The sequence below is a fragment of the Archocentrus centrarchus genome, chromosome 19 (assembly GCF_007364275.1).
Source record: "Archocentrus centrarchus isolate MPI-CPG fArcCen1 chromosome 19, fArcCen1, whole genome shotgun sequence".
In the NCBI taxonomy this organism is placed as follows: Eukaryota; Metazoa; Chordata; class Actinopteri; order Cichliformes; family Cichlidae; genus Archocentrus; species Archocentrus centrarchus.
Window position 1 is genome coordinate 3,093,547 of NC_044364.1, and position 26,804 is coordinate 3,120,350.

General features: G+C 42.0%; 1 protein-coding gene across 1 annotated transcript in view; it reads right to left on the reverse strand.

The window, feature by feature from the left end:
* cacna1g (calcium channel, voltage-dependent, T type, alpha 1G subunit) overlaps positions 1-26,804 on the reverse strand; it is a 304,885-nt gene that overhangs the window by 56,156 nt on the left and 221,925 nt on the right. The window contains 2 exon segments of the mRNA XM_030755883.1: positions 18,750-18,934; positions 21,536-21,604. Of these exon segments, the coding sequence (XP_030611743.1) occupies positions 18,750-18,934; positions 21,536-21,604 (254 nt within the window).

The window sequence follows — 26,804 nt, forward strand, 5'->3', positions numbered from 1 at the left end:
ATGTGGAGCCAATTTGGTCTCACTGGCTGAAATGCCCTAGGAGGAGTTCATTCAAATAGCAGGCCTGAAAATGGCAAAAATTGACACTTTCAATTGAAGATGCTGGACTTCCTGTAGGGTTTGGAGTATGGCTCCAAGAGACTTTTTTGTATGTCTTAGGATGTTACATGAGTGTGCAAAATTTCAGAGCTGTAGATAAAATGTAACTCAGGGGCTAGCTAAAAAACATGGTATATTATGATATTTAAAGCTGCCAGTAGGGGGCGCTCTAACGTTTATGGACTTTATGCATATCAATGTGTTCAGGGCAGGAGGCTTATCAAATAGATGAGGATTTGTAAGGAATGGTGAAAGATATTTCATGTATTTCAGAGCAAAACTAATTCTGTGGACGGTCATACAAATTTTCATTTGCTTCTGTAGGGGGCGCTATTGCGCCTACAGTCTTGAATCTGTAGTTATGGATTCAGCCTGGGTGTGTACACGAGTGATTAAATTTTCAGCCTGATCAGACAAAGCATGTGCGAACAAGTGCACAAACAATTTTGGTGGTGAGGGAGAAAAACAAAGGCCAAATTTAATGGCCTGGTGTGACAAGGCCGTTTAATATTTTGTAAAGATTTCCACAATATTTGATGGGCTACTTGTGTAGATGATCTGGAGCCAATTTGGTGTCAGTGGGTGAAATGCCCTAGGACGAGTTCGTTCAAATAGCAGGCGTGGAAATCGCAAAAATTGACACCTTCAATTGAAGATGGCCGACTTCCTGTAGGGTTTGGGGTATGGGTCCAAGAGACTTTTTTGTACGTCTTAGGATGTTACATGAGCCTGTACATTTTCATACATGTAGATAAAACGTAGCTCCGGGGCTACTCAAAAAACTTGCTATTTTAAGATATTCCGAGCTGCCACTAGGCGGCGCTCTACCGTTTATGGACTTTATGCATATGAGTGTGTTCAGGGCAGCATGCTTATCACACCACTGAAGTTTGAGCCAGATTGGGCAAGTTGGCTTTGAGTTACAGCCATTTTTGTGTTCATGGCGAATCATCGAACTTTGCCGTCCCATAAGGGTCACGCCCTTTTGTCAAAAAGTCACAGTTTTGAAAACACAGTAAGTCCAACTTCTTAAGGCTTTCCAGGTGAAATTTGAGATGGTTCTGCTAAACCACCTTGGAGCTGGACCTCCAAGTGTAAAATATGACATTTCCTGTTCCCACTAGGTGGCGCTGCGACTGATATTAAATATTGTCATATGTATGTGTTCAGGGGGGCACCCTCATCCTACTGGAGAAGTTTGATGCACATTGGATCATGTAGGTATGAATGAGAGGCAATCAAAATTTCATGGCGAATGATCAAAGTTCAAAGGGGCATAAGGACCCCTCCCCCTTGGCAAAAACTCACCATTTTCGAGATTTAGATTCCCCTGGGGGTGTAGGTTAGACAAACCAAATATGAAGATGATAACGTCTAAAACCTCTGAGTTATTAGAAAAAGTGTGAGGGCTGCAAATCGCCAAATTTGCATAATTAATTCAAAATAGCGGACTTCCTGTTGGGTTTAGGGCATGGCTCCAAGAGGATTTTTTGTGCGCCTGGACATGATATACATGTGTATGAAGTTTCATTCATGTACGTGAAACACAGCGGTGGGGCTCCAGTTTAGGGGGCGCTAGCGAGCCATTTGGGCGCGCCCTTGCCCGAGCCCATTAAAATACTTAAATTTTCACCAGGTGTGACGCATGTGCAAAGTTTCATGAGTTTTTGAATATGATAAAGCCCCCAAAAAGCCAATTCATTTGCCTGAATAATAAAAATAATAATAATAATAAACGAAGCAATTACAATAGGGCCTTCGCACAGTTCGTGCTCGGGCCCTAATAATTAAAACCGCAAGCGGTGATATCGGGCCCTCGCACTCCGCGCGCGTCGACCTGTGGCGCTCGTCGACCCGTGCCGCACTCGGAGGTTTTGTGATCGTGATGGGTCTCTAGAAAGTTGAATTCTTTTATAGGAAAAGGTATCTTTTGCTCTCGGCATAGACGCAATGGAATATTTGGGGGTGTGGTCACGGCTCCAGCATGCAAAATAGGGCATGGGTCTGATTGACTTTTTTGATGGGCTGTTTGTCTAGATGATGTGGAGCCAATTTGGTCTCACTGGGTGAAATGCCCTAGGAGGAGTTCATTCAAATAGCAGGCCTGAAAATGGCAAAAATTGACACTTTCAATTGAAGATGCTGGACTTCCTGTAGGGTTTGGAGTATGGCTCCAAGAGACTTTTTTGTATGTCTTAGGATGTTACATGAGTGTGCAAAATTTCAGAGCTGTAGATAAAATGTAACTCAGGGGCTAGCTAAAAAACATGGTATATTATGATATTTAAAGCTGCCAGTAGGGGGCGCTCTAACGTTTATGGACTTTATGCATATCAATGTGTTCAGGGCAGGAGGCTTATCAAATAGATGAGGATTTTGTAAGGAATGGTGAAAGATATTTCATGTATTTCAGAGCAAAACTAATTCTGTGGACGGTCATACAAATTTTCATTTGCTTCTGTAGGGGGCGCTATTGCGCCTACAGTCTTGAATCTGTAGTTATGGATTCAGCCTGGGTGTGTACATGAGTGATTAAATTTTCAGCCTGATCAGACAAAGCATGTGCGAACAAGTGCACAAACAATTTTGGTGGTGAGGGAGAAAAACAAAGGCCAAATTTAATGGCCTGGTGTGACAAGGCCGTTTAATATTTTGTAAAGATTTCCACAATATTTGATGGGCTACTTGTGTAGATGATCTGGAGCCAATTTGGTGTCAGTGGGTGAAATGCCCTAGGACGAGTTCGTTCAAATAGCAGGCGTGGAAATGGCAAAAATTGACACCTTCAATTGAAGATGGCCGACTTCCTGTAGGGTTTGGGGTATGGGTCCAAGAGACTTTTTTGTACGTCTTAGTATGTTACATGAGCCTGTACATTTTCATACATGTAGATAAAACGTAGCTCCGGGGCTACTCAAAAAACATGCTATTTTAAGATATTCCGAGCTGCCACTAGGCGGCGCTCTAACGTTTATGGACTTTATGCATATGAATGTGTTCAGGGCAGCATGCTTATCACACCACTGAAGTTTGAGCCAGATTGGGCAAGTTGGCTTTGAGTTACAGCCATTTTTGTGTTCATGGCGAATCATCGAACTTTGCCGTCCCATAAGGGTCACGCCCTTTTGTCAAAAAGTCACAGTTTTGAAAACACAGTAAGTCCAACTTCTTAAGGCTTTCCAGGTGAAATTTGAGATGGTTCTGCTAAACCACCTTGGAGCTGGACCTCCAAGTGTAAAATATGACATTTCCTGTTCCCACTAGGTGGCGCTGCGACTGATATTAAATATTGTCATATGTATGTGTTCAGGGGGGCACCCTCATCCTACTGGAGAAGTTTGATGCACATTGGATCATGTAGGTATGAATGAGAGGCAATCAAATTTTCATGGCGAATGATCAAAGTTCAAAGGGGCATAAGGACCCCTCCCCCTTGGCAAAAACTCACCATTTTCGAGATTTAGATTCCCCTGGGGGTGTAGGTTAGACAAACCAAATATGAAGATGATAACGTCTAAAACCTCTGAGTTATTAGAAAAAGTGTGAGGGCTGCAAATCGCCAAATTTGCATAATTACTTCAAAATGGCGGACTTCCTGTTGGGTTTAGGGCATGGCTCCCAGAGGATTTTTTGTGCGCCTGGACATGATATACATGTGTATGAAGTTTCATTCATGTACGTGAAACACAGCGGTGGGGCTCCAGTTTAGGGGGCGCTAGCGAGCCATTTGGGCGCGCCCTTGCCCGAGCCCATTAAAATACTTAAATTTTCACCAGGTGTGACGCATGTGCAAAGTTTCATGAGTTTTTGAATATGATAAAGCCCCCAAAAAGCCAATTCATTTGCCTGAATAATAATAATAATAAAAAAAAAAAAAATTAAAGCCGCAAGCGGCGATGAGCGGGCCCTCGCACCCGGCGCGCGTCGACCCCTGGCGCGCTCCAGCCAAGCCGCGCGTCGACCCGTGGCACGCTCCAGCCGAACCGCGCTGGGAGGTTCTCGCAGACGAGAGAGTAGCTGGCTCACCCGGCTGCTGACGGCTCAGCAGGCTAGCTGTACCTCCCGTCGTTCGTCTCCCGCTTCCACTAGGTGGCGTCGGTGAGTGCCCACTAATTAATATGTCACAATGCTCTATGTAATGCCTGCAGCCATCAATGAAACTGTAATGACCATAGGATGATGAGTATCAGTGTCCTACTGATTTCCTGTTGCCACTAGGTGGCGTTATGAGTGTGAAACAAAGCTGATAGAGGGGTGTGTCCAGTCTCCCTTACCCTCCCATTAAGCCTGTGAAGTTTGGAATAGATTGGACAATGTATGAGAGAGATGTAACAATTTGGTGCACTGTGGTATATGAGTAAAATCCCACATTTAGAGGGTTGCTACGGCAACACCGTTCAATATTCTACAAAACCATGAATATCTTTTGATGGGCTACTTGTGTAGATGATCTGGAGCCATTTTGGTGTGACTGGATGAAAAGCTGTAGTAGAAGATGATTGAAATAGCAGGCCTGAAAAATGTGAAAAATGCTGCAAAAATGACACCTTAATTAGAACATGTCAGGCTTCCTGTTGGATTTCGGCTATCGGTCCAAGAGACTTTTTTGTACGTGTTAGGATGTTACTTCAGCATGCACGATTTCAGGTACACAGACCAAGCACTGCCCTGGGGCTGATGTTTAGAACCTATCTGGGCCTGAAATGGAAAAAAAGTCCAAATTCAGAGGGTTGCTACGGCAACACCGTTCAATATTCTACAAAAGCATGAATATCTTTTGATGGGCTACTTGTGTGGATGATCTGGAGCCATTTTGGTGCTCACTGGGTCAAATGCCCTAGGAGGAGTTGAGGCAAAAAGGCCTGAAAAAGGCGAAAAATGCTGCAAAAATGACACTTTAAAGTAAACGTGGCTGACTTCCTGTTGGGTTTGGGCTATCGGTCCAAGAGAGTTTTTTGTAGATGTTAGCATCTTACATCAGCAGGCACATTTTCAGGTACATAGAGAAAGCACAGCCCAGGGGCTGATGTTTAGAATCTCTGTGAATTTGAAATTGAAAAAAGTCCAAATTCAGAGGGTTGCCATGGCAACACCGTTCAATATTCTACAAAACCCTGAATAACTTTTGATGGGCTACTTGTGTAGATGATCTGGAGCCAATTTGGTGTCACTGGGTGAAATGCCCTAGGACAAGTTCGTTCAAATAGCAGGCGTGGAAATCGCAAAAATTGACACCTTCAATTGAAGATGGCCGACTTCCTGTAGGGTTTAGGGTATGGGTCCAAGAGACTTTTTTGTACGTCTTAGTATGTTACATGAGCATGTACATTTTCATACATGTAGATAAAACGTAGCTCCGGGGCTACTCAAAAACTTGCTATTTTAAGATATTCCGAGCTGCCACTAGGCGGCGCTCCAACGTTTATGGACTTTATGCATATGAGTGTGTTCAGGGCAGCATGCTTATCACACCACTGAAGTTTGAGCCAGATTGGGCAAGTTGGCTTTGAGTTACAGCCATTTTTGTGTTCATGGCGAATCATCGAACTTTGCCGTCCCATAAGGGTCACGCCCTTTTGTCAAAAACTCACAGTTTTGAAAACACAGTAAGTCCAACTTCTTAAGGCTTTCCAGGTGAAATTTGAGATGGTTCTGCTAAACCACCTTGGAGCTGGACCTCCAAGTGTAAAATATGACATTTCCTGTTCCCACTAGGTGGCGCTGCGACTGATATTAAATATTGTCATATGTATGTGTTCAGGGGGGCACCCTCATCCTACTGGAGAAGTTTGATGCACATTGGATCATGTAGGTATGAATGAGAGGCAATCAAAATTTCATGGCGAATGATCAAAGTTCAAAGGGGCATAAGGACCCCTCCCCCTTGGCAAAAACTCACCATTTTCGAGATTTAGATTCCCCTGGGGGTGTAGGTTAGACAAACCAAATATGAAGATGATAACGTCTAAAACCTCTGAGTTATTAGAAAAAGTGTGAGGGCTGCAAATCGCCAAATTTGCATAATTAATTCAAAATGGCGGACTTCCTGTTGGGTTTAGGGCATGGCTCCAAGAGGATTTTTTGTGCGCCTGGACATGATATACATGTGTATGAAGTTTCATTCATGTACGTGAAACACAGCGGTGGGGCTCCAGTTTAGGGGGCGCTAGCGAGCCATTTGGGCGCGCCCTTGCCCGAGCCCATTAAAATACTTAAATTTTCACCAGGTGTGATGCATGTGCAAAGTTTCATGAGTTTTTGAATATGATAAAGCCCCCAAAAAGCCAATTCATTTGCCTGAATAATAATAATAAAAAAAAAAAAAAAAAAATAAAATAATAATAAACGAAGCAATTACAATAGGGCCTTCGCACAGTTCGTGCTCGGGCCCTAAAAAAAAAAAAAAAAAAAAAATAATAATTAAAGCCGCAAGCGGCGATGAGCGGGCCCTCGCACCCGGCGCGCGTCGACCCCTGGCGCGCTCCAGCCAAGCCGCGCGTCGACCCGTGGCACGCTCCAGCCGAACCGCGCTCGGAGGTTCTCGCAGACGAGAGAGTAGCTGGCTCACCCGGCTGCTGACGGCTCAGCAGGCTAGCCGTACTTCGCGTCGATCGTCTCCCGCTTCCACTAGGTGGCGTCGGTGAGTGCCCAGTAATTAATATGTCACAATGCTCTATGTAATGCCTGCAGCCATCAATGAAACTGTAATGACCATAGGATGATGAGTATCAGTGTCCTACTGATTTCCTGTTGCCACTAGGTGGCGTTATGAGTGTGAAACAAAGCTGATAGAGGGGTGTGTCCGGTCTCCCTTACCCTCCCATTAAGCCTGTGAAGTTTGAGGCACATCGGACAATGTATGTCAGAGATGTAACAATGTGGTGCACTGTGGTATATGAGTAAAATCCCACATTTAGAGGGTTGCTACGGCAACACCGTTCAATATTCTACAAAACCATGAATATCTTTTGATGGGCTACTTGTGTAGATGATCTGGAGCCATTTTGGTGTGACTGGATGAAAAGCTGTAGTAGAAGATGATTCAAATAGCAGGCCTGAAAAATGTGAAAAATGCTGCAAAAATGACACCTTAATTAGAACATGTCAGGCTTCCTGTTGGATTTCGGCTATCGGTCCAAGAGACTTTTTTGTACGTCTTAGGATGTTACTTCAGCATGCACGATTTCAGGTACACAGACCAAGCACTGCCCTGGGGCTGATGTTTAGAACCTATCTGGGCCTGAAATGGAAAAAAAGTCCAAATTCAGAGGGTTGCTACGGCAACACCGTTCAATATTCTACAAAACCATGAATATCTTTTGATGGGCTACTTGTGTGGATGATCTGGAGCCATTTTGGTCTCACTGGGTCAAATGCCCTAGGAGGAGTTGAGGCCAAAAGGCCTGAAAAAGTCGAAAAATGCTGCAAAAATGACACTTTAAAGTGAACGTGGCTGACTTCCTGTTGTGTTTCGGCTATCGGTCCAAGAGACTTTTTTCTAGATGTTAGCATCTTACATCAGCAGGCACATTTTCAGATACACAGAGAAAGCACAGCCCAGGGGCTGATGTTTAGAATCTCTGTGAATTTGAAATTGAAAAAAGTCCAAATTCAGAGGGTTGCCATGGAAACACCGTTCAATATTCTACAAAACCCTGAATAACTTTTGATGGGCTACTTGTGTAGATGATCTGGAGCCAATTTGGTGTCACTGGGTGAAATGCCCTAGGACAAGTTCGTTCAAATAGCAGGCGTGGAAATGGCAAAAATTGACACCTTCAATTGAAGATGGCCGACTTCCTGTAGGGTTTGGGGTATGGGTCCAAGAGACTTTTTTGTACGTGTTAGTATGCTACACGAGCCTGTACATTTTCATACATGTAGATAAAACGTAGCTCCGGGGCTACTCAAAAACTTGCTATTTTAAGATATTCCGAGCTGCCACTAGGCGGCGCTCTACCGTTTATGGACTTTATGCATATGAGTGTGTTCAGGGCAGCATGCTTATCACACCACTGAAGTTTGAGCCAGATTGGGCAAGTTGGCTTTGAGTTACAGCCATTTTTGTGTTCATGGCGAATCATCAAACTTTGCCGTCCCATAAGGGTCACGGCCTTTTGTCAAAAACTCACAGTTTTGAAAACACAGTAAGTCCAACTTCTTAAGGCTTTCCAGGTGAAATTTGAGATGGTTCTGCTGAACCGCCTTGGAGCTGGACCTCCAAGTGTAAAATATGACATTTCCTGTTCCCACTAGGTGGCGCTGCGACTGATATTAAATATTGTCATATGTATGTGTTCAGGGGGGCACCCTCATCCTACTGGAGAAGTTTGATGCACATTGGATCATGTAGGTATGAATGAGAGGCAATCAAATTTTCATGGCGAATGATCAAAGGTCAAAGGGGCATAAGGACCCCTCCCCCTTGGCAAAAACTCACCATTTTCGAGATTTAGATTCCCCTGGGTGTGTAGGTTAGACAAACCAAATATGAAGATGATAACGTCTAAAACCTCTGAGTTATTAGAGAAAGTGTGAGGGCTGCAAATCGCCAAATTTGCATAATTAATTCAAAATGGCGGACTTCCTGTTGGGTTTAGGGCATGGCTCCAAGAGGATTTTTTGTGCGCCTGGACATGATATACATGTGTATGAAGTTTCATTCATGTACGTGAAACACAGCGGTGGGGCTCCAGTTTAGGGGGCGCTAGCGAGCCATTTGGGCGCGCCCTTGCCCGAGCCCATTAAAATACTTAAATTTTCACCAGGTGTGATGCATGTGCAAAGTTTCATGAGTTTTTGAATATGATAAAGCCCCCAAAAAGCCAATTCATTTGCCTGAATAATAATAAAAATAAAAATAAAAAAAAAATAAAATAATTAAACCGCAAGCGGTGATATCGGGCCCTCGCACTCCGCGCGCGTCGACCTGTGGCGCTCGTCGACCCGTGCCGCACTCGGAGGTTTTGTGATCGTGATGGGTCTCTAGAAAGTTGAATTCTTTTATAGGAAAAGGTATCTTTTGCTCTCGGCATAGACGCAATGGAATATTTGGGGGTGTGGTCACGGCTCCAGCATGCAAAATAGGGCATGGGTCTGATTGACTTTTTGATGGGCTGTTTGTCTAGATGATGTGGAGCCAATTTGGTCTCACTGGGTGAAATGCCCTAGGAGGAGTTCATTCAAATAGCAGGCCTGAAAATGGCAAAAATTGACACTTTCAATTGAAGATGCTGGACTTCCTGTAGGGTTTGGAGTATGGCTCCAAGAGACTTTTTTGTATGTCTTAGGATGTTACATGAGTGTGCAAAATTTCAGAGCTGTAGATAAAATGTAACTCAGGGGCTAGCTAAAAAACATGGTATATTATGATATTTAAAGCTGCCAGTAGGGGGCGCTCTAACGTTTATGGACTTTATGCATATCAATGTGTTCAGGGCAGGAGGCTTATCAAATAGATGAGGATTTTGTAAGGAATGGTGAAAGATATTTCATGTATTTCAGAGCAAAACTAATTCTGTGGACGGTCATACAAATTTTCATTTGCTTCTGTAGGGGGCGCTATTGCGCCTACAGTCTTGAATCTGTAGTTATGGATTCAGCCTGGGTGTGTACATGAGTGATTAAATTTTCAGCCTGATCAGACAAAGCATGTGCGAACAAGTGCACAAACAATTTTGGTGGTGAGGGAGAAAAACAAAGGCCAAATTTAATGGCCTGGTGTGACAAGGCCGTTTAATATTTTGTAAAGATTTCCACAATATTTGATGGGCTACTTGTGTAGATGATCTGGAGCCAATTTGGTGTCACTGGGTGAAATGCCCTAGGACGAGTTCGTTCAAATAGCAGGCGTGGAAATCGCAAAAATTGACACCTTCAATTGAAGATGGCCGACTTCCTGTAGGGTTTGGGGTATGGGTCCAAGAGACTTTTTTGTACGTCTTAGTATGTTACATGAGCCTGTACATTTTCATACATGTAGATAAAACGTAGCTCCGGGGCTACTCAAAAAACATGCTATTTTAAGATATTCCGAGCTGCCACTAGGCGGCGCTCTAACGTTTATGGACTTTATGCATATGAATGTGTTCAGGGCAGCATGCTTATCACACCACTGAAGTTTGAGCCAGATTGGGCAAGTTGGCTTTGAGTTACAGCCATTTTTGTGTTCATGGCGAATCATCGAACTTTGCCGTCCCATAAGGGTCACGCCCTTTTGTCAAAAAGTCACAGTTTTGAAAACACAGTAAGTCCAACTTCTTAAGGCTTTCCAGGTGAAATTTGAGATGGTTCTGCTAAACCACCTTGGAGCTGGACCTCCAAGTGTAAAATATGGCATTTCCTGTTCCCACTAGGTGGCGCTGCGACTGATATTAAATATTGTCATATGTATGTGTTTAGGGGGGCACCCTTATCCTACTGGAGAAGTTTGATGCACATTGGATCATGTAGGTATGAATGAGAGGCAATCAAAATTTCATGGCGAATGATCAAAGTTCAAAGGGGCATAAGGACCCCTCCCCCTTGGCAAAAACTCACCATTTTCGAGATTTAGATTCCCCTGGGGGTGTAGGTTAGACAAACCAAATATGAAGATGATAACGTCTAAAACGTGTGAGTTATTAGAAAAAGTGTGAGGGCTGCAAATCGCCAAATTTGCATAATTAATTCAAAATGGCGGACTTCCTGTTGGGTTTAGGGCATGGCTCCAAGAGGATTTTTTGTGCGCCTGGACATGATATACATGTGTATGAAGTTTCATTCATGTACGTGAAACACAGCGGTGGGGCTCCAGTTTAGGGGGCGCTAGCGAGCCATTTGGGCGCGCCCTTGCCCGAGCCCATTAAAATACTTAAATTTTCACCAGGTGTGACGCATGTGCAAAGTTTCATGAGTTTTTGAATATGATAAAGCCCCCAAAAACCCAATTCATTTGCCTGAATAATAAAAAAAAAAAAAAAAAAAAAAAAAAAAATAATAATAATAATAAACGAAGCAATTACAATAGGGCCTTCGCACAGTTCGTGCTCGGGCCCTAATAAACGAAGCAATTACAATAGGGCCTTCGCACAGTTCGTGCTCGGGCCCTAATAAACGAAGCAATTACAATAGGGCCTTCGCACAGTTCGTGCTCGGGCCCTAATAAACGAAGCAATTACAATAGGGCCTTCGCACAGTTCGTGCTCGGGCCCTAATTAGGCCACCAACAACGGCAATAACTACAAGGGTCAAAAAGCACACACGCACACACACACCGAGGTGATTACATCATCATCAAGTGATGGATGAGCTCAGAGGCTGATCTGACACAGGTCAACCGCAGCAGGGGACTTATCAATAAAAACAACCTGTTGGCTCGCTTTGACCACCATCACTCGCAGGCTGCAGAGACCAGTCTGCCTGCGATGGAGCCTGCTACTGTGGCAACTATAACTAATGGAGAAGGTGGTGGTGGGGGAGGGTTTCAGGTGGGGGTTTCTAGGTTGCAGCTTAAATGTCGATGAGGTGTAGGTGTTGTCGGGTGACATAAAAGTGTCATTCGGTGACATGGGGTGTTAACTTGTGGGACTTCCCTGAGGACTACCATCACCTCAGGTAGTGGGTTTGATGGATGACTGCAGAGGTGTGTGCGTGCTCCCTGTTAAACAAAGCTGATGCATCATTCTGTCACATGCACAGACACACACACGTGCCCCTGTGGACCCTCTGTTCTTGTGTAATGTAATGCCATCATTAATATCTCTAATGATAAACAAACAGCAGCAGACCCCTGTGTAAAAGCACCAAACAAAACCCACCTGCATGTTGCAATAAGGCTCATGCAACGCACACAGCTAGTTTAGAGCAAACGTTTCACCTTATCATGATGCGTACGCTATAGTAGACTCCATCCATTGTAGTTTAAAACTTGGTTGTCTAAGCTGTCACAGATTTTAGCCCTCGAGGACAGGAATGATTGTTGATTGAATATTCTTCCCATATCGGAGTCAGCAGCTCCGATGCTGCCTGTGTGAAACCCCGCGTGCACTGCGGTGCCAGAGGGGAAAACACAGACGAGTTCATATTTAATTAAAATATCCAGCGAGTGTGAATTTGCCACAACTGAACTGGAGTGATAACAAGCTGATACTGGAATAAATTCAGAGGTTTGTTAGTTAAGTTTTCACATTCTGAATAAGCACTGATTTTTATTTAAATGAACAAACTGGCAAAATGGTAATGACACGCTCTAACAAATATTTTAAAAAGGGACCTATTGTGCTCATTTCCAGCTTCATGTTTTCATTCTTGAACTCTACTAGAGTAGTTACGCAGGAGTCATGGTTGGAAAATAAAGATTTGTCTCATACTGGGGCTTGGTGCAGCCATTCAGTTCAGACTCTGTTGGAACCCCTCCGCTTCCCTTTAAGCCAGCTTTCTTCTGATTGGCTGGCCCTTGTAAGCAGCTGGCTTGTACAGCAGCTCGGGGGGGGGGGGGGGGGGGGGGGGGGTCTGCACTTACAGTCTGACCTGTGTGTCTGAGATGACCATATAAGGCTATCCATTCTAACTGACATCACACAACTTTCGATCGCAAGGTGATTGTACATGTGTGGCTGGTTGGAGGCAACCAAAAATAAATTTCCAAATACTTGGACCGATTATAGTCTCACTCAGTTTGGCGAAGGTTTGCAAATAATTGCCATCTAACTTATAAATGCAGACAGATCGCCAACATGTTGCAATCAATCTGAGTCAGTCTGCACCTATGAGCGCAACTTGTCTGCGAGGTGTCTCGCAATACAGGACTCAACTCATCTGGTTGCCAAATATTTGTATTCTGGTTATATCCATGAGGTTTTACAAGCAGCTAATGTCAATTTCTGCATATTTAGACACCGTTCATTGCACACAGTTGCAAAACTTTTGGTTGTACCGCAGTATCAACAACTGTTTTCCCTACAGTATAAGTAAAGACTCAGCTGCTGCTGTGGCTGAATGTTAAGGCCTGATATGAAAAACCTTACTCGAATCCATCCATCTCTTCTGCTTATCCAATTCTTTAAATATATAATTTCAAGAAGTCACCTTGAAGTCACACATTACAACAAATGAAACTAAATAATCCAGCCTCTGCAGTATGTAGCAGCTATCAGAGGCCCTGCAGTTAGCTCATTAGCTTGCTTTCTGATCATACATCACCAGCCTGTCAAAGTTTGAGATGATCTGTGCCAACATAGCTACAGGTATCACTACATAGCTCCATCTTCCTCAGCAAACTATACAGTACTCAAATCTGAAATGAGGAGGATTGGGCTATTAGCACTCTGGGATCAGTTTTAATAGTAGTTAGCTTCAATGAGCATATTTAAATGTTCAGATCAGTTCATAAAAATAATTAAATAAAAAAACTGATGCAGTATCTACAGTAACTGTTTGGTTATGAAGTAGCAATTCAGTGAATGTTTAGCAGCAACTCAGCAAGGAGCAATTCCAGTATATGTTGTCTAGCCTGAATTACTATGTCAGTCTTAAGTACCTGCAGTGCACTATAATCAGGCCATACAGTATACCCAGAGCAGCACACTTATAGCTTAATATGCTGTAGCCTTTAATGCTGCGCTCCTCCTCTTGGATTAAAAGTTAATAACTAACTTAGAGATGATTTTCAGTATTACTTTCCTGTAATGCATCTGCAGCCTCAGCAGAGCAGAGGAGAGGACCAGGCTCCACAGCTCAGCTCTTTCTTTTCCTGTCCTATCCTGTTTTTCTCTCTTCTGCATTCTGCTTCTCTATATTTACAGTCTACATCTGCCTACTGTACGCGTCTCTGCCATTCTGCATCGCTGTCAAAATACTGACATCATGCCATCAAGAATTTGCTGCCTTTGGCTCGCCCCCAAATTTTCCCCCAAGACTACAAATGTGTTCAATTTCTTCTTATAATCACGTCATATTTTCTAATCTGACTTTTAAACTGTTGCTGCTCCCGCTGCTCCTCTGAGAATTAAATAAGACTTAAAGAGGATTCAGCAACATTTAAGAACAGGGAAATTTGTCACCGCTGCACCACATTTAACCGGGAAGCCACTTGTTTGACAGCAAGCTCATTCTTTAATGTCGCATTACCATTTCAGTCATGAGCACACCAGTTTAGGCTGAAACAAGACTGAATTTTAACACTGAGGTCAGTTCCAAACTCATCCCGCAGTGTGACTACAAGCCCAAACATACATCCATAAAGAATTATCCACAAGAAGATCAGCGGCATCTGGAAGGGCACTCAGTGATTTCTCTGCCAAAGCCAGTGCCAATGCAAATGCTACTGTCAGTGCCAATGGCAATGTCAATGCAAAGGCCAATTCTCCATTTAGAATTTTTTGCAGAGTGATTATGAATCCACACCAAAATTCACTCGGTCCTTCCTTTGCCCGCGCTTCACTTCCCCACCAAGATCAGTGCATTTCAGCTCAGTAACGTCTGCATAATCTTGCTGACAAACAACCTTTTTTTCTCTTTACTGCAGTTTGCGAGAAGTTGCTTATTAATCCTGTAACGTCTAAGCTGTCATAGGTGATAATGAACTCTAATTCTATATGTTGGTGAGAAGCAAGAAAAAAAGAATACTTTTTAATGCATGGCAGTTAGAGTGGTTATTTTCTTTTTTTCCCTGAGTGCAAAGACTTGAGAGAACTATTTAATAAAATCAAAAGTTACATGTTCTGATTGCCTAGAGTTGGAATGATCCCTGATGATGATTTAAGCCTTTTTTTAACAGCATCCTGAGCCTCGTGGTGAGGCTTCGTAACCTCTAAAGACAGAACAAGCAGTAACTGGTAATTAGTAAAGATTAGAAGCTAAAGCCTGTTTGCTGTAGCTGTGTAGTTTGTGCGCTGCTGCTGCCAAAGTCTGACAAAAATACCTGATGTTTTTTCATGGTCTGTGTTAAGGCTGTAAAAGTTTTTCATCATAAATAATTAGTTTCCTTCTTTATTTGTTTTTTTTTTTTAGTTTTTTCTTTATCTTTCCCTCCTGTGCTCCCTGTCTTTCAGTATACTTCCTGTTTTATTTTGTAGGTTAGTTTCCTGTATGGTTGTTGACAGTTTTAATTCCCTCCTTTGTGTTTTTCCCCACCCTTGTTAGTATCTCACTTAAACCTAAAGTTAATATAGTTATATAAGAAGCATATTTTGAAATTACTAGCAGCCTTCAGTCCCATTTTGTAACCTGTGTCAGATATTTGGTACATTCAAGAGTTTTTCTCTGAAATGTGACAACTTTTAAGATGCATTTGATTATCTCACGTCTGCTTAAGACTGCATTTAACCCTCCTCTGATTTAGACCCAAGAAATGCCAAACCGCTCCTTGCCCATTTGGACTCCTTTTATGACCATATTCTTAGGGAATCTGCTGAATGTGGTAAGAAGGAGGAAGTAGTTTGGGAGATGTCTAAACACAGAGTGGAGCAGGCAGCAGTCATTTGAAGGGAGCAACTTTTTGACAAACTTGGGAGGCACACATACAGAGATTTATTGAGTATTAGTTTAAAAAAAAAAAATAGACAACTGTAGCATCAGCATCTCTGGAGTCTCATTTTGTCAATGGTGGCCAAAGTGGCTGTGCTGCCAGGGGCCCAAATGACAGCTGTAATCTTTTGTTTTGGTTTATCATCTTTAAGAATTTGTATTTTTGATTTCTCTCCAGTCTCAATTGATTGTCTCAACTTTGTGTTTTTGGCCAAACTGACCTGCATTCCAAAATATGCTGTCCAGGTGGACATGGACAGTAATGAGAGCAAAAAATGGAAATGTTCAGAGATTGTACAAGCTGTGAAGTAAAAGTACCTCCCGGACTGTGAGGGAATGTTTCTGTGGCTGAATATTGAACTGCCAGCTGTGGAACGTCTCGGTATTACTCGCCAAGGGAATTCTCCTCCATCACTACTTTAGCCTTCTGAATTCAGCTTGAATCAATAAACTGCTCAGATTCCTCTATCAGCTGAAGCAGAGGTCATCCGATTAGCTGATCCTGACCATCCTCTGCACCACTCACTGCACACTCTCAAAAAACTGCTTCAGCGCCGCTGCAACAAAGACAGCTGCAAAGCATCTTTCCTGCCTCATACAGCAGTGCCTGCATTTACTTGACAGATTTTACTTATTAAGCTCCTTATTGTATAATATTTAGATTTTGATTTATTGAGCTCCTTCTTTGATGTCATTTTTTACCTTTGTAAGCTGGTTTGTTTTGTCATATTGTATTTATTTTGGGGGGCAGCACGGTGGCGTGGTGGTTAGCACTGCTGCCTCACAGGAAGAAGGTCCTGAGTTTGATTCCACCTTGGCCCTTTCTGTGTGGAGTTTGCATGTTCTCCCCGTGTCCGGGTGGGTTCTCTCCGGGTACCCCGGTTTCCTCCCACAGTCCAAACACATGCAGTTACTGGGGTTAGGTCAGTTAGTGATTAACCTAATTAATTGCCTGTAGGTGTGAATGTGAGTGTGAATGTCTGTCTCTCTGTGTTAGCCCTGCGACAGGCTGGTGACCTGTACAGGTGTACTCTGCCTCTCACCCTGTGACAGCTGGGATAAGCTCCACCCCGCCACGACCCTGAACAGGATAAGTGGAAGAGGATGGATGGATGGTATTTATTTTATTGAGGTAGGCTGTGTTTGGATAAATAAAGTGTACTTGACTGTATCCTAAATAAAAAGGCTCTTTCAACAGTTTAAAGGCCCCACAGGCCTCCACATACTCCTCATTTTCCTTTAAAACATTGTTGTTGTAAAGATTTACACTGGCTGATAATAGACTTAACTACTGTTATACACTAGTAAACACTGCTAACAAAAATATGATGTGGACATTAGGTTAATGCAGTTTTGTACATCATTGCTTTTAATTAGAACAGCACTGTAGCTACCGAGTACTGACACCTTGGAGCACAACGAGAACATTACAAACAAACCCCAAACCAACTTACTTCTGAAGCCTGCGACGTGACAGAAAAATGAGGAAAAAAAAATACCCTCGAGTTTTCCAGCTAACTGCAAATTCACTCGGTTTAATTAAACCCAAATGTAACAGAATGAACTCAAAGACGAAGGTAACACTTTGAACACCGGAGAGCAAAGCAGTCCTGTCAAAGGATTTCACTTTCATGTCAAAGGGGAAAGTTAAAAAAGCAAAAGGATGGGAGAAAGATCAGTGCTGCTCAGTAGGTAAATTTGGCAAGATGAAAATTAATATTTGATTTTTGCGTTCTTCCCGAGAAATGCGATAAATATTCAAGAGAGGGCAAAGCCCGGAGAGCTCCCCGTCATGACATGACACACTGAGCATGCGACTGCGAGCCAAGTCGTGCATGAAGCCACATGCATCCGAGGGGCTGCGCATGTACGCACACAAACACGCTTAGGCTGAAACTAAAGGACTGCGCACACACGTAACAAATAAATAAAACTCAAAGTAGTGCATACAAATGCATACATATCTTTGGAAAGTACAAAAACAGTCCTCAAATTGGTGATTTCCATTTTATTTCTACTCAAATTAACACAACTGTGCACATGCTGACAATAACTTCTGTATGAATAATGCATGCTAAAATAAATGCACACACACACACACACACACACACACACACACACACACACACACACACACACACACACACACACACACACACACACACACACACACACACCTCCTAAAAGCTCCCAAAGGTGGCACATGTCGAGGCTGAGAGAAAGCTCAGTTTGTATATTCTAATCTGAAACTATTAAACTGAGCAGCATAGAGAGAACAGAGGGTGATATTTTCATGTGTTAGTATTTATGTACAGTAAGGAAAGGCCCTTACTGTACATAATGGCCTTTCCTTAACTGTCTTTTAATGCTGCTCACAAGCTCCTGATTTTATTAGTACTTACTGATAAAACTTCAGCAGCTTCTGGAGCCAGCTTTAGCAGCAACAACTTGAAGTAGTAATTTTCTGTTTGACTTTTTCAGTCTGTCACATTGTTGTGGAGGAATTTTAAGCCACTCTTTGTTACAGTGTTGCTTCAGTTCACTGAGATTTGCAGGCATTTATTCATGCACAGCTTTCTCCAGGTCCTGCCACAGCATTTCAGTCAGGTTGAGGTCTGGACTCTGACTGCGCCACTGCATTCTTTTCATTTTCAGCCATTCTGCTGTAGATTTGCTGCTGTGTTTGGGATCATTGTCCTGTTGCACGACCCAATTTTGGCCAAGCTTTAGCTGTTGGACAGATGGCCTCACGTTTGACTCTGGAATACTTTGATATACAGAGGAGTTCACGGTCAACTCAACGACCGCACGATGCCCAAATGCTGTGGCTGCAAATCAAACCAAAATCATCACCCTTCCACCACCGTGCTTGATAGCTGCTGTGATGTGTTACTGTATATATGTGTGAGCAAGACAGAGCCGTCGCTATGGGCGGGCCCTAGGGGGCCGTGCCCACCCACTGATACGCTTGGGCCCGCCCTGGCCCGCCCACCCAAGCCAGATCACTAATCAAGCTAATAATAGTGGTGCCCCCCTGTTGGATTTCATAAGCCCCCCTTAAGACTGAGATCTGGCGACGGGACTGGAGCAAGAGTGTCAGTAAATACTTGTATCTATCTCATCTATTACTTCCAATCACTCACCGTAGCGGCCTCAGGGTCCTCAGCAGCCTCAGCACTCTGAGCATGCCCAGGATCTTGGTTCCCGATCGATAAATGAGAGACACCAGGATGTCAATAACAGAAATCATGACGAGCATCCCATCCAGAATGTTCCAGCTGCTCCTCAGGTACGCCTTGTCCCCGAAGAAAAAGCCCAAAGCCACGATCTGGACAGCAAAGAGAGCCGGGATAGGTTAATATAGAGTGGAGTGGAGGTGCTTGTGATATAGCAGAAAGCACAACGTTTAGTCTGCTGCAGTGCCAATTTGGATTGGATATTAGTTCAAATCAGTTATTCATTCTGAATATATGTGGCTGACATATGGTACACAAATCAGTAATTTAATATCTATTTTTGTCTGTGTGGCTGCAATTTGTTTATCAAGCCAACTTTCTATTTATTAGGAGTCAGTGCTTAATGTCCCATATGCCCAGATTATTGACTTAGTGGAGTGACTGTTTGTTTGGCAATGAAGATCATAAAAGCTGCAAGCGCTCCAAACTTCATTTCTATTTCCATAGGTTCTACTCGCTACATATTCTGCCTATAAAGCAATTTACATTCCAGAAAATCAGAGCTGGGCTGACTGTGTTTTTTTCCCCCTGAGCTTAAACTTATTTAATTAGGCCAAGACTACTAGTTTTACCTCATGCAATTTTAAAAACACTCCAACTAAAAAGATGAGAGGTAATGGATAGACAGCTGATATAAGTTGATACTAATGAGTATAATATGAAAGATGGATTAATAAACAAAGGTTTCCTGTGTTTGTTTTGGAGTTATTAATAAGTCATTATTTTCATTTAATTCTATTGTATACTGTACTGTAAATATGAGCGCTTTTAAAAACTGACAGCACCTTGATTCTTTTCTTTTTTAATCATTCTGTTGCAGATTTGCAGCTGTGGGATCATTTCCCTGTTGCATGACCCAATTTCGCCCAAACTTTGGCTCTCAGGCAGCCTCGCATTTGATTCCAGAATACTTTGGTATACAGAGGAGTTAATGGTCCATACTCAGGTCCCGTGACCGCAAATCATCACCCTCCCCCACTATGCTGACAGTTGTTACGAGGTGTTTGTGCAGATTTGCTGTCTTTGGTTTTCGTCAAACATTTTGGACAAACATGTCCACCTTGGTCTTGTCTTTCCAAAGGACATTTTTTCAGAAGTCTTGTGGTTTGTTCAGATGCAGTTTTGCAGACCTGAGCTGCTCCAGAAACACCGAGCAAACTGCCAAAACGTCCACATTCATAGCTTAATATTTTTATTAGCAAATTTGCAAATTTATCAGTTGAGTATTTTATCCATTATTCAATCAGTTTTTTACCCTCTGCTTCATTTTTGTTAAATAAATAATGATATAATGTAATATGCCTTATTTTGTAAGTTATGACCAGTTAAGGACTGTTCGTTATGATTTTGTTATTATAACCTGAAATGTAAAACCTTAAAACTGGTTTAATTAAAAGCCAAAATACACACAAATAAAATAATGTGAGAATTCAGTTGGTTTTTATGTAACTGCTAACAGCTCAGGCACCTGTGTCAAGGGACACGAACTACACACTGAACCTCTGTTAGAAATCAACAGGGGTGAAAATACAAGGTGTAATATGTATTTTTAATATGGAAAGCTTCCACGACACTAGAAATAAAATTCCCTCTGCAAAATGAAGAAACAGAGTTAAGCTGGCAGAACGCTGAAGCACTTGCTTTAGTATCAGTGGACCTGAGTAAGGTGTCAGAGTAAATGTGTACAGTTCCTTCAACTTTAAAGTTAAGAGTTATACTTAAATTTTGAATTTAACATATGGACATGTGTTCCTGCACTGTAACATTATGTTAATTCACAGATAATAAAATTAATTTGCTCCTAAAATATTCAGAAATGCTAACACCTTTGACGCTAACTATTCGTCGCTGTAGCGTTCCTGGGCTACACTTAAAAAGATTACTTGGGCATCAGATGATGGAGCCAGTGCGGTGTGTGTCTGTGTGTGTGTGTGTGCGTGCAAACCCAACATTTGTGAGCCGCTGGGACCAAAAATAGAGCCAGAGGCTTTGAATGAGTGACACGGATGAACTTTCCTCCTTTCTGCCTCCGCGAGCTCCTGCCTACGCCCGCATGGACCTCCATTCAAAGCTGGGCCATTTGAATACTGGCGAGACAATTCTCCTCTTAGCATTATGAAACTGCCTTCACACTGTATTCACTATCTGTTCACCCCACTCAGACTCCCCATATGCCCACTCTGTTTTCTCTTGCATTACGAGGGCTTTGGACTGTACGCAGGTATCAGGCGGACTCTGTTATCTCTCCAGCTTGGTGTCTGAGTGGTTTTGGGAGTGTGCTTCGGGTTTCTTCCTCTTACGCAAAATTTTTGTTTATTTGCAAATCCTGAGGTGTCACGGCTTCTTTCAAACTTCAGAACAAATGGGAGATCTCGATGCGAGGGAACCAGTGTTTTTACAGCACCAAAATAACCTGACCTGCCAAATATTCTGAGGGATAAGAGCTGATATCAAGTGAGTGAACAAAAACAGGAATCAGGGATGACTTCATGGGAGAATGAACAGCAGATATGTGAGCCTTTAAAAGGATAAAAAGTAAGTATGCAGTGTGCAACATCCTCTCACATAATGGCTAAAATGAACAAACCCTTTCACAAACTTTGCACTGGGGTTTAGAAAGCACTGTGGCCTGCAGCCTCACAGAGACTTTTACAACTAATGCAAGGTGTCAGTGGAAATTCAGCGTGTCTCACCTTTACAGTCATCTCGGCCACAAAGATTGCTGTGAAAATGTAGTTGGACACTGTCAGGAACCACCGCTCCTGCCAAACAAGAGGAAAAAAGAGAGTGGGAGAGAGACTTGGTTGAACTGAGTTAGTTCTCATGATTTGACTTTTTGGTCTAAGCACTTTTCTTACTCAGTTTGTTGTTTGCTTCTAAACTGACTAGTGTACAGCTGAATAATGCATGAGGGAGCTACTTTCCACATACCCTATCTGAAAACATGTTTGTACAAACAGCCCTATTGTGCTCTCTCTAATGATAGCTGGCAGGCAATTATAAGGTTTACTTTATATTAGCGCAACATGAAATATTTAAACAAGGGATCTGATTTGGTATTTTAGGCGCACAATCTTACAACAGTGAAAAAATGTACTCAAAAATATTGCAAATCCCTGTGGGGAAAATTCAAGACTACAAAATGAGATACAATAAAAAAAAATTAAGGAAATATTATAAAAAAGTAATGCAATAACACAAAAACTCTAACTCCCTGAATAAACTGAGCTACACTGGGAACAAGTGGCAACATAATAACAGAGCACTTTAAAGGGCACATATCATGCTTTTAAATCCTTCCTTTTCATATGTAAATCATTCACTTGTGGTCTTTATAAAGTAGAGCTGCAATGCTTTGGTCTGAATTCCCAATTATTGGAGCTACACAGACCCCTCGTTTACACCTGTTCTGAGGCGTGTCTTAGAGCAGCTCGTGTAGGTGTGGTCTCTTTAAATGTGAATTAGACATTTCACGCCCCGCCCCCCTCCAGGTCGGAGAGCGTTCCACTCCACCCCGTTCGGCCATTTTTGTAGTTTGGTAGCAGTGATACGATTATCTAGCGGCAGAGAAACAGGGCCTTCAAAGAGGCTCTGATGCAAGGGGAATGGGTGTGTGTGTGTGTGTGTGTGTGTGTGTGTGTGTGTGTGTGTGTGTGTGTGTGTGTGTGTGTGTGTGTGTGTGTGTGTAAGCAATCGTGTGGATTAATACACCCAACAGCCGAACATTTTGACTTGTCTACTTGCAACTTCGGCATAACTAAACTTGGACTACAAAATCACTGCAATAAAAAAAAGAAATTGGTCAGCCGGAAGTCCATGACCTTGTTTAGCAGTTCCACAGCAAACACTGTGATGTAACAGGCAAGAAAACGTAACAGGGAATAGAGAAAACTGAACAGACTGAAAAATATGGCCCCACAAGAATAGAAAGATATCTAAGCAGGACCGGGAGAGAATGCATTTAAATTTTCTGCGCTCCTACACACTCAAAGCACACAACAAAATGTATTTAAGGGCTAAAAAAGTGGATTTTGCATGATCCCTTTAAAAAAAAAAAACTGGCGTAACCATTCAGGAAATATTGTTCTTTTAAATATGACTGAATTCTGAAAACACTGGTGCAGATGATGTAAAAAATGTTAACAGCAGGCTTCTGTGCATTTTAATGACATGCTATTTTTTTCTAAGATGTTTGGGAAGGCGATGATACAGTATTACTGTCATCATGCAGTGGAAGGAGGAAGTTGCTATCATGTCAAGACAATAAACAGTATTATACTGCAAAGCATATATTCTATATAGCTATAATATACTCTACATTGTATATAACAGCTTTTAACAGCTGATAAATTTAGCTGTCAGTACTTTACTGTAATTTAACTGTGAAATTTCTCACAGCGAACCTTTCTCAACACAAGCAGAGTGAAACACGTTGCTTGTGTTGAGAAACAACAACCGAAGGCTGAAATTGGCGTTTTACCAATTAAACAAGCATGTTGCATCAGAGGCTTTATTTTTTCATCAGAGTCATTTTAGAAAACAAGCACCATTAATTTGTTGTGAGTATGCACACAATACATCACCATATCTCCATCTATACACAGTCGCGCTATTGCACTCCCATGCTCCCCTGCTGCCTGAAGCGGCATGCCTCGGTACAGCAGTGTGAGTGCATACAGGAAAGGATGGGAGCCTATTTACTAAACTAAACAAGGACTGAAGAGAGAAAACAAGCAAGAATAAGATCCTTTCACTGAGTGCTTATTTACTCTGCATCCCCTCCGTCTGAGGAGACACGACCCTCTCCTGCCACCGAATGTATGTGTATGTGTGCGAGCGTGTGTGTGGGTTTAGGTGGCTCCCTTTCCCACGGTCTCCAGCTACCATCACACATACTCGGTGGAGCATAAAGTCATGCACACATGCATAAACAGAGATGGCAGTCCTGCAGCGATTTTTGTGAAGTCTCTGGGAATGTCAAGCATGACATCACTGGGAATGCTGCCGTGGTGAGGGTTTATAAATTCCAGTCTTGACATTAACCATTCCTGTTCTCTGTAAACAAGTGTTCATACTTTCATTCATTACAAACTAACAGAAAGGTTGATGTAAAATTTTACACTGCATGCCTGATGAAACATAAAGTCACTAGATGAACATATTGCCTCAAATTGTTCTCGACCTAATTTGGATTTGATTAGAAATGTTTCTGTTTAACATTATAAGTGACTCCATCCATCCATCCATCCATCCATCCATCCATCCTCTTCGCTTATCCTGTTCAGGGCCGCGGGCATCAGTGACTCACTCACTCTATATTTGGCAGGCTAAACAGACCCTGTAATGCAAAATTTTGTAGTAAAAAACTGTAATCTGCAAAACACAGATTTGTTTTATGACATATCTATGCGCTTCCCAAATTTAATGAAAAGAAAATTAGTTTTTTGCTTTGTTTTGTATTTATGAGTTACATTTCTGGGAGCGCACCTTCCCACAAATTTACACTTCTACCCATAACGCATACTGTGTATGCTGTATACAAATTACCAGCTACAAATGTATACAGTGTTTTTGATGTGTGTATATAGAACTTTGATGTATATGTGCATTGATATATATTTGATGTATATAGTGTTTTCTATTTTATTTTATTTCATCTTTCTCTGTACTTGAGCTGCTGTAATATGCAAATTTCCCCGTTGTGGGATCATTAAAGTTTTACGGTGCAGATATCAACAAATGAAAGAGGTCTGTTTGGTAGTAATATGCAGCGTAAAAACAGCACTAGGATATCACCTCTGTGAAACAAAATATAAAAACCACAGGAAAAAGCTACAACTATACAAAGTTATCAGCTGATCCAGACCAAAGTAAATGAACTATACTGTAGGTGTGAAAACAAACAATTTTAGAGAACCTCATCTTTCCCTAAAGTTTTTAATTTCTAGTTTTGGATGCTAAGGTAATAAATGCAGATAGCTAGCTACTGTAGATACCAGAAAAACTCGATTTACTAAACTTAAAGAAGTTTGGCTGCTGCCAAAGCTGAAGCACGTTAGCTAGTAAAGCTTGTTGATGTTAGACTGAACTAACCTTAGTATCCAGCTAACACTGGGCTGCCTTTCAAGTGTTGCAGTGAGTTTTTGGCAGCTAGTTTCTGCAAGTAAAGTGTGCATCAGCTGGAACTTCTTAAGACTTCTGGTGTTAGGCTGGCTTTGAGACTGGTTTTGATTGGCTAACATGCTGATTTTGTCACACAGATCAGGCAACATTGCTTAGTAGCTTAATTAAGTTAGAATATTGTATTTAAATTTGTTTTACTTCATGAAAAGAAAGATGAAAGAGTGGGACAGCCCATGTCCCAGAAATACAAACAGAGATGAAGCAATTCTGGGTAATGTTTAGCATATGTTTTCATGTCTTCAATCAAAATTTGCTCACTGAACTTGTAAACTAAGGTTCAAAAACCAAATCATCTGTAATGCTCCATTAGCTGCTATTTAAGTTAACATTAAACAATTATGTACACTTTCCATAACCTGCATATTTACACATTTCAGCCAACTTGAATCAAGTGTAGCAGGCTAAACAAAGTGTACTAGCTACAATACTGCAATTATCCAATGTCATTTTAGCTGGCAAAAACTACGATGTGTCATCTTTACTTTTGTTTGATTATATCTACAAGATGAGGCAATACTAATTTCTCTATTTGTGTGCTGTGGGTCCTTTTCTCCACAGCTCGGGTATATTTTTAGTCCAAGACTGAAAGAAACCGACTGTAACAAACACAGACAGGAATCTGGGAAATTTCATAAGGAGTAAAGCTCCTCCCCGCTGACTCTCATCCTTGTGTTGGTGGTGCTGTTATTCCCAGTTCATCACCTGGAATCTCATTTCCCGGACCACAAGCCTGGTCACCGCAGATTGAAGTAATGTTGAATATAGCGGCAGAAGCCAGCTATGACTTAAACCCAGAGGCACTTTGCTTAGCCGGACGCCAGTAAAAGCAAAACCCAATACTGAACGCTGTGAGTGGGTGATTTACTCTGGCGGTGCCGTCGAGGCTCAGAACTTTTCTTGGCTTTTAAGGAACTCTTTAGTTATATAATGAATGCCATACAGTAATGCACATAAAGAGCTTTATACATTTATACAACTTACAGTCCTGCGTATTTTTAAAGGATTTCTGTAGCTGCAGCATTCATTAAATATACACTCGAGGGAATGTGGGAAACGTGACAAAGCTCATATTTTGTCATAGTAAAAAAAAAAAATTTAGACAAATTAATTCAGGCTGTATTTTTTATATACTTCACACTAATAAACAGTTTGGGGATATTTCATATCATTTATACAGCATATCACCAGATATATTTTTTACGGTAACATACTGTAGTTGTACTTTTTGGCATGCACGCTGTAAAAAAAAATACATACAACGCTGATAAAAGTGCTGAAACACAATGTTGCGAAACAAGAACTAAAGGCTGAAACTGCCGTCTCTCTCGTTATCGTTCCACTTCTGTCTTAAGTCGTCTGGGATGATGACGCACACGCTGAAAACTTCTCGTATGTTATCTGCTCGTGCTGACATAATTCAATTTAGAGCGTCAGACAGTGATGCATGGTCCCCTAGCTCAATTAGAAAATAAAATCATAATAGGTGGTATAATCATCTTCAATCATTTCCACTGAGCTACAGGACGACGGTATCCAGGCAACCTACAGCACCAAACCAAAACAGTAATAGACCGCAAGCCAAGTGACATAACTTCCAGGACAATAAACTAATTATGTAGTGAGCATTCCACACTAAATGTTGTGACTGAGATGCTTTATCTCTGACATTTCTATTTAAGTGCATTACATGTGTTTTGTCAAGTTGGCACAGGGGGTGATGCAGAGCAGCTACTCCCAAAGAGTAGCAGCGCAGTGATAAATTATACATGTTTGGTTGTT